This window comes from Sinocyclocheilus grahami, unplaced genomic scaffold (assembly GCF_001515645.1).
Source record: "Sinocyclocheilus grahami isolate Dianchi unplaced genomic scaffold, SAMN03320097.WGS_v1.1 scaffold27.1, whole genome shotgun sequence".
In the NCBI taxonomy this organism is placed as follows: Eukaryota; Metazoa; Chordata; class Actinopteri; order Cypriniformes; family Cyprinidae; genus Sinocyclocheilus; species Sinocyclocheilus grahami.
In genome coordinates, this window is record NW_015505206.1 from 2,143,886 (window position 1) to 2,153,082 (window position 9,197).

General features: G+C 35.9%; 1 protein-coding gene across 1 annotated transcript in view; it reads right to left on the reverse strand.

Annotated features, from left to right (window-relative positions):
* LOC107567894 (ras-related protein Rab-40C-like) overlaps positions 1-9,197 on the reverse strand; it is a 32,727-nt gene that overhangs the window by 8,119 nt on the left and 15,411 nt on the right. The window contains exons 3-5 of the mRNA XM_016253676.1: positions 4,201-4,261; positions 3,829-3,906; positions 361-583 (exon numbers count right to left, since the gene is read on the reverse strand). Coding sequence (XP_016109162.1) covers positions 361-583; positions 3,829-3,906; positions 4,201-4,261 — 362 coding nt within the window. The remainder of the gene's footprint in view (positions 1-360; positions 584-3,828; positions 3,907-4,200; positions 4,262-9,197) is intronic.

Here is a 9,197-nt window from a genome sequence, read left to right on the forward strand (position 1 = left end):
TTCTCAGAACTGCAGGATGCTGCTTCTGCTAAACAGCTCATCTGTGGCACTGTGAGGTCTCATGGGAAAATCCCACATAATAGTGGAAACAGACAGAGAAAGAAGTGCTTCACTGAAAGCCTTCTGCCTCTAATTACGCGGCTCTGGACGACATACAGTGTAGTTTCCTATGCTAATGGAAAGCTATGCTGATCATGCCAGCCTTCCTGCATCACCCAGAAGGCTGAAACCAAAGATCTCCACAGTATTTGTGGGATTACGCTCTAAAATAGCAGAAAGAATGGACCTTTTTGCCACTTTTTCATTGATTTCAAAGTGAAGAGATGTTGGTGTATCATCGGTCTATTGAGGAAGACTCACCTCTGTTGGGTCTCCAGAACTTCTCCATGCCATGCCTCATCAGCACAATACGCGACAGCTCTGTAAACGACTCGATGACATTAAAGTTGCAGAGAGGGCTCACTTCGAAAAACGTCATGCCGTTCTTTTCTGCATACGCCCGTGCCTGTTCTGTGGGGACCTGTCGCTTGAACGCCAGGTGCAGCCGGTTACCCACAAGAATACGGGGTACACCAGGTGCGTGCTGAGGAAAGACAAAGAGACAAGAAAGTGGGTTAACAAAAGGGGGATGGGAGGACCGGAGAGATGAGAACGAGGGAGATACACAGTCCTGTCAGGCTGAGTGAATCTCAAATAGTGTCACAGCTGGCCTGTCTCATTTATTTATTCAATGAGGCCTGTCATATCTGTGCCTTTCTCGAGTCTACAGAGCAAAGAGCATTCAGCCATCTCTAGGAGCTCTACTGAGCAGCTGCAAGTGGGCTCAAATAAAATCACAGTCAAGTCTCAAATCTTATTCTTCAAATCTTGAATCTCAAATAATGCTCTGAAAGACATATCATATCAGTTTTTAGTTGATATCGGATATTGAATAATTATGCTCATTCCTTTAATCATTGAAAACACTAATAATCTAATAACACAGTTCAATGTAATCTTTAGCCAATTTTAAAGGAAATCTAAAAAAAATAAAAATTCTAATTTTCATACGCATTACAATGTGGCCTAAATGTATTTTTGCATTTAAAAAAAAAAAGAGATTGATTTAACTTTTTAGGACTTAATTTTAAATTGTAATAGTATTATTGTATTATATTATGTATTAGTAATATATGGTTTAATTTTTTTATGATGAATTCTGATTATTACTTACTGATGAATACATATAAATAATGTTACATTATTGGCAGCAATAAAAAAAAAGAAAACAAATGTATACACTAGTAATATACATGGAAAAATATATCTACACTACCATTCAAAAATATAGAATGGTAGTGTAAGTTAAGTTTTTTATATCAGTAAGTTTTTTTAAATAGATTAATACTTTTATTCAGCAAGGATGCATTAAAATGATCAAAAGTGTCATTTTTGTCAAAGTTTCCATTACATTTCAATGCTGTTCATTTGAACGTTCTATCATCTGAACTTTCTAAGAATCCTGAAAGTTTCCACAAAAATATGAAGCAGCACAGCTGTTTTCAAGATTGATAATAATATGAAATATTTATTGAGCAGCAAATCAGTGTATTAGAATGACTTCTGACAGATCATCTGACACTGAAGAGTTTTTTTTTTTTGAGTAGCTTTACCATCACAGGAATAAATTACATGTTAAAATAAATTAAAATAAGAAACAACTATTTTAAATTGTAATAATTTCACAAAAAAACATATTGCTGTTTTTTTCTGTATTTTTTTTTTTTTTTTTTAAATGCAGTCTTGGTGAACATAAGAGACTTTCAAACATTAAAAAACCTTTCCAACCTCAAACTTCTGAACGGTAGTGTAAATATTTTGTGAACATAACTATAAACTAGTGCTGTCAAACGATTAATCGTGATTAATCGCATCCAAAACAAAAGTTTTTGTTTACATAACATATATGAGTGTACTGTTTATTAAAAATTCTAATTTTCATACGCATTACAATGTGGCCTAAATGTATTTTTGCATTTTAAAAAAAAAAGAGATTGATTTAACTTTTTAGGACTTAATTTTAAATTGTAATAGTATTATTGTATTATATTATGTATTAGTAATATATGGTTTAATTTTTTTATGATGAATTCTGATTATTACTTACTGATGAATACATATTAATAATGTTACATTATTGGCATAAAAAAAGAAAACAAATGTATACACTAGTAATATACATGGAAAAATATATCTACACTACCATTCAAAAATATAGAATGGTAGTGTAAGTTAAGTTTTTTATATCAGTAAGTTTTTTTTAAATAGATTAATAATTTTATTCAGCAAGGATGCATTAAAATGATCAAAAGTGTCATTTTTGTCAAAGTTTCCATTACATTTCAATGCTGTTCATTTGAACGTTCTATCATCTGAACTTTCTAAGAATCCTGAAAGTTTCCACAAAAATATGAAGCAGCACAGCTGTTTTCAAGATTGATAATAATATGAAATGTTTCTTGAGCAGCAAATCAGTGTATTAGAATGACTTCTGACAGATCATCTGACACTGAAGAGTTTTTTTTTTGAGTAGCTTTACCATCACAGGAATAAATTACATGTTAAAATAAATTAAAATAAGAAACAACTATTTTAAATTGTAATAATTTCACAAAAAAACATATTGCTGTTTTTTTCTGTATTTTTGATTTTTTTTTTTAAATGCAGTCTTGGTGAACATAAGAGACTTTCAAACATTAAAAAACCTTTCCAACCTCAAACTTCTGAACGGTAGTGTAAATATTTTGTGAACATAACTATAAACTAGTGCTGTCAAACGATTAATCGTGATTAATCGCATCCAAAACAAAAGTTTTTGTTTACATAACATATATGAGTGTACTGTTTATATTTATTATGTATATATAAATACACACACATGCATGTATATGCTTAAGAAAAAAGTCTTATGTTTATATATTAAAAATATTTATATATAAATTAAATTATATGAATATAAATATATGCATGTAAATATTTTCAAAATATATACTGTATGTGGGTGTATTTATATATACATAATAAATATACACTGTACACGCACATATATTATTAGAACAAAAACTTTTATTTTGGATGCGATTAATCGTTTGACAGCATTACTATAAACCTAAAATGTCTCAACCTTAGATTACAAAATGTTTATCAACTGACTGCAAGAGACCTTAAAAGTTTCCTCCCTACACTAATTCGAAGCTTACTGAGCAAAGCACTGCACCATGCACCCTTCCGAAGCTCAGCAAGGTCAAAGCTCATTCTGTAATGAAATGACTCGCTGTGAATCATCAGCTTAAGTCTGACTCAAGTAAATGCGGCAAAGTCAAAGCAGAGCCTCAAGTATTCAACACGCTCCCTCTTTCCGTCATATGTGCGGTTTGTGCTTTCTGCAGCTCATTGTGTGAAGAAATCTTCAGCCATGCAACAAACACACACTCCCTAAGCACAGATGTCCACACATATCCACTTAAATATACACAAGGAACAAGGAAGGAAGGAAGAGACCGTATCAGAGTAGCCTAAAAGGAACGGGGCTGTAGTAAGAGAGGACATCCTCTCTGGATAACACAGCAACAGGAACGGGGGAGGAAAGGAAAGAAGAGTAACAGTGACACTGTATGCTAGGAGTCTGGGTTCAACTTGCTGTAATACTGAACAATATTCTTTTAAGAATACACACACATGCAGTAAAGCAGGGACATCTATCTAACAGTCTCAAACTTATAGCCCACAGGACTATATGTATATTAGTGATCGCACTTCCTGTTATCATAAGGAGCAGCTTAATGTTACCTCATCAATCTCCCTGATCCAGCGGTCTATCCCGTCAAACGACCAGCGGTTGGTGATGTCATACACCAACAGGATCCCCTGTAGAGGGCAAACAAACATGTATTGTTAGCCGGTATCCTGTTCATGCAGTGAAGAGGGACGTTAACAGCACTTACAGGATATGAACTACACTACGCAAAAACATTTCAATACACTCCAAGCCCACTAGTGATTTTTTTCTTGTTGGACTCAGACTTTTGAACCAAACTATATAAGGTTATGTAAGCAGTATGTCATGTATGTCCATTTTTGCCTTCAGCAAAGCACTTAGTACACCGTCAACCCTCAGAGTGAGAACAAATGGTGAAACTCGAACACTAAAAGTGCTTTTACCTGTGCTCCCCTGGAGTACGACCGGAAAATGGTGCAGAACCTGCCTTGTCCCGAAGTGTCCCTGGAAGCAAACAGAGACATGTCAGGACAAAATCACAGAGCAAACAGCCGGTAAATGCTACATCAGTTCAGCTTGACACATGAGCTTTGTTTCAAAACACTGTGAGCTTCTTTCATAGCATTTTAAGGCATCATAAGTGAATTTATAATGTGAAAGTTGTTCCAAAAGGTGGGCATCAAAATCATGCTGCCTTTTAAGAATAGGCCACAATTAATTCCTTAGGAAAGAAGGGAATACCAGAATGCACTGTGGCAAACTAAAAATGAGAAACTCTTAAATAAAAATACATTATTTGTGTGCTATACATTTCCTATGAGTTTAGGAGCATCGCATTAACTTAATAACAAGCTAACATCAAACTAATGCTCCATGCTTCAGCACTAAATATGTAGCACTGTGAGTTGCTGCCTATGAAAAGCATTCCAAATCGGTCGCTTAAGAGGTTCTATTTCAGGTACAATGCTCCCTTAAAAGGCAGCAGCCTATGTAGGCAGTAAATAGATAGGCAGCTCACTATATTTTGGATGTGTTATATATTTATATGTGTTTGAAATCGACAATGGACGCTGAGTTTAGAGTTAACCCAAATACAAGATGACTCAGGCACTTGTGTTGGCGTCACAGGCTAGAAAAACTAGTTTTCCACTGTGGCAAGTCCGCACCCAAATAGCCTTTCCAGCTGCCTACACTCTCTATCAGTGAGAAGTTTCTCACACAGTTAATCTGGCTGTAATGGGGTGGAAAGTGTTAAATAAATCTGCATTAAAAAAAAGTCAATTTTCGAAGTTGTTTTGAACAGCATTTTTGAAGTTGTGGGGCTGAACCCACTCTTAGGAAAGCTGTTTAGTACTGCACTTCCACAGTCACATCACAGAGCTCATCAGATATACCTAGGATCTCTGAAACGTGCATTAGCAAAGATAGATGTAGGTTGAGATTAAAGTCCTGTGGACAGAATCTATAAGGAATATGCAGTAAGAAGCCCAATTACTATAAAGCATTACATTATATAGCCCAGCACATTACAGCAGACCGTGGGAATTTCCTCAAGGATTTGGAGAATTGCTCCTCAGGCACTTACCACACTGTGTGTTAACACTAATGAGCTTGTTGTTTGTCTTCATAATGTGTAATTCTGCTGTCTTATACTCCAATGCCTCCCTGATTAGGAAACTTTTCTTTCTCTCTGGGGAAGTGGCTAAATGCTTTTATGGATGTATAACAGAAAATGGGCTCACCGTTTGAGATTTCTTAGCCTCCTTAATGGAATGTTTACTTGATTTATGAGCTCTTGCAATTATGTATTTAATGTACATGTATACATACATACATACATACATATATATATATATAGTGTATATTAGGGATGGGTCACGATTTTCGAATATTCGATTAGTTGATTTAATTATAGAATATCGAATAGGTTGTATGGCTGCACGATATTGGAAAAAAACTCACATTGCAATATTTTTTTTACTGCAATATATATTGCGATATTTAAAAAAAAAAATCCCCACATGACTCAAATAGTTTATTTGGGGGGAAAAATGATTGGGGTGATTTTGTAGGCGAGTAAATCAGCATAGGACATAAACAAATTACAAGCATAGATAAATATAACAGAACAAAGATACAAATGAAATAAGCACTGCTTTATATTTTTCAGGTAAGTCTAACAGTATTCAGGTACAGAAATTGAATAATCAAATGTAAAATAACACTGCATAATAATGCATATTCTTCACTGTATAAATTAAATCTAATAAATCTGTGTTAAATCTACAAAAGTGATTTTTTTTGTTTGTTTTGTTGTTTGATTAACACTCTTAACACAGAAAGCCTCAGGAACATTAAACTGCTGTAAACCAATATACTGTTACACATCCATTTTCTTAATGGTTTCCCTTCACCTCAGCCATAAGCAACTGCGTTTACAAGGATACTTGCAGAGCACAGTATTTCAGGCACAAATAGATGCAGAAGTGAACAGAATTCAGTGTTCACGTGCATCTGCGTGGCTCTCACCGTGTCTACACCGGACGCGAGCGGCGTGGCGTGACACAACAAAATACAATGAACCCATTATAATCAGTGATGCTGTCTGTCTACACTGGATGCGGCGCGACACGACAAATCCCCGACAGTAAACTGATGCCGCGTTCTCTTTATGGCGTACTGACACGAAGTTCAAATGATGGGCAACGGTCGCTTTGTCGCGTCCAGTGTAGACAGACGGGGCCGTTCACATGTCGCGCCTAAAAAAGCGTGGGAAAAAGCCAGTCGAGCCGCTTTCTCCTTTCCAAAGCAATCGGGAGCTTGCGCTTTCGTGGCGTTTGCCATTGCTAAGCAACCGTGACCTGCGCTCTCCATGACGACGCAAAAGTTTCAACAAAGGATCATTTCCAGCACTGAAAATCACGTGCAGCAGCTCTGCTACTAAATGTATTTAAAATGGGTATCGCTGTACAGCTGTCGCGTCCGGTGTAGACACGGTGTCTGTGTGTGAGCAAAGAAAACAATCAGTATAAATATAACAATCAGTAGCCTAAACTAAACATCGCACATCCTGCGATGTGACTATCGTGGATGCACACATCACGATATCGATGCTGAAACTATATATCATGCAGCCCTAATTGGTTGTGCGATTGTCTTAAAAAATCTCCCCATGTTTTCCGTGCTGATGCGGTAGTGAAGCGTTCATGTAAGCAGAGGGTGGCGCTGCCAATAACACACCTAAAAGCTGTCAAAGACAACAGAAGAACACACCGTTTCACGCGCACACTTGCATGGCATAAAAAAAGACTTGCGTAGCATATAACGGTTACAGTAACTTGGGACGATGTCAAATAAAAGTTCTGTGCAGACCACAAACACCTGGGTTAGAGGTGTGGCTGAATCCGTATTCAGAAAGGTGCGGAAAACAAATAACGCGTTCTACGGAGCCACTAAAGGGACACGGTTAGCTGCTTGCTAACGGTAGCCTGTTATATTACAGTGCATAACATTTCACTTACCACAAAAACAAAGCAAGGAGAGATGACTGATAGGATGATGGCGAATGATTTTCAGATCCTGAGCACCACTGACAAACATCTAATCTTGTAAAATGTGTGATAAGTAGTTATGTTAATTATGTTAATAAGTGCCGTCTTTCGATTGTGTTTATTATATTAATATGTTTCAGCACGTTACAATCATTGTATGGCTTGAGTTAAGGTAGTCTATCTTCTGAATTAAACAGTTTATCATACATATTGAAAGTGTGAATCCCGTCTCTCTCCCTCTTTCTCAGTTTATAGGTGTTTGTGCGTGCATGCGGGGGAGGGATGCGATTTTTCGAATAATAATCGAATAATACCTTGCGATTTTCTAATATTATTTTTGCTTGGAATGCCCATCCCTATATTATAATTCAGACACCAGACTTTTTTTTTTACTAGTTGGTAAGGGAGGATAGCAAAATAAAGTAAACGTAACATATTATACCCAAAAATGATTCATACAGTGGACTAAGTGTAAAACTAATAAAAATTTGGGACCAAAAATTATTCAGACACTTTGACCTGACCATGCTTTGCTTAAGTGTTTTTCTTTAATTGCTAATGCGACCTTTTTACACCACAGACTGAACAAAATTAAGCAGTGCTTGGTAATTGGGTGACCTAAATTGGTATTATCTAATTGTGTACTTAAATTTAACAGCTGACAGCTATTCAACCTAATTCATTACACACCTTTCTATCAAAGTTATCTGACATTATCGAGATGAATTTGTTCTGACACAGTTTAACTCTAAGGTCTTGTCATATTTTATTACCATTTTGTAAACTAACTAGCAAATAAACTGTGATAATGTGAGAAATGTCGAATGTGTTTGAATAAATTTAGGTTTGACCGCGTGTGTGTATATAAAATGGTACAAATATTCATACTGAATTTTTAGATATTGTTACTTTTGAAAGAAACTAAATTACTTTTCAAATTCTGTCCATTTTATAGAGAAATTTAGTTCAACAGGCAGCGCAGAGCATGACTGAACACGACCAGCCCTTTCTTTTTACTACTACTTATAGCACGAAAGACATACAAATACATTCAAATATAGACACATCTGAAAGTATGTTGAAAGAAACAACTTATTAATATGCAACATATCCCATGTAATCAGTGTCTCAACCGTGGAAAAGAGGTCAATAAAACCAGTTGTGAACAATGTCACATTTACCTCAGAAAGTCATTCAGCATCCATAGTTCATCAGTTCGTGAGAGAAATTACATCTAGAGAAGAGTATTTTGCTAAATATATGCACAATAGCTTATGTATTCATTATATTTTGCTTAACCTGTAATGTTTATGTGCTTACAAGTCTATGTCTATTATGTTTATATAAATCGGTTATGAAAAGCTTTTACAACCACTGTGTAAATTATATTTCAACAACAAACTGGAGCAGAAACATAATTTTATAATAAGATCTAGAAAAGATTTAGAAAATAAATCTAAAATGTATGATTTTCCTATCTCATGTTTCGGGATGACTGGGAAACAACATACACTCATATCCGTAAAGTTGGTAAACATGGACACAGATTAGGCTACTTATTTTGCAAATCAAGTTTCCGTCTGTCTCTGTGTTCATTTTCATTGCAATGAGAAGGAAAGCCTGCTGTCTGTGGAACGAAGCCTTATTATAACACAACTCAAGGGTAGGGGCACACCAAACCGATGCCAAAGAACAAGTGCTGAGAAAAGCCGACTGTGGCATCGCGGCAAAAAAAGTTGCACTAGAACACACCGGACAGACTACAGTCGACAGTCAAATAGTTTATACGCTCTGCGCTTGTGCGAGAGAACATAACTCTACCATACCAGCAGGTGGCAGTAGTCTGTATTCAGCATTCAATCAGGGAAACCAGAAAAGTGAGAACTGTG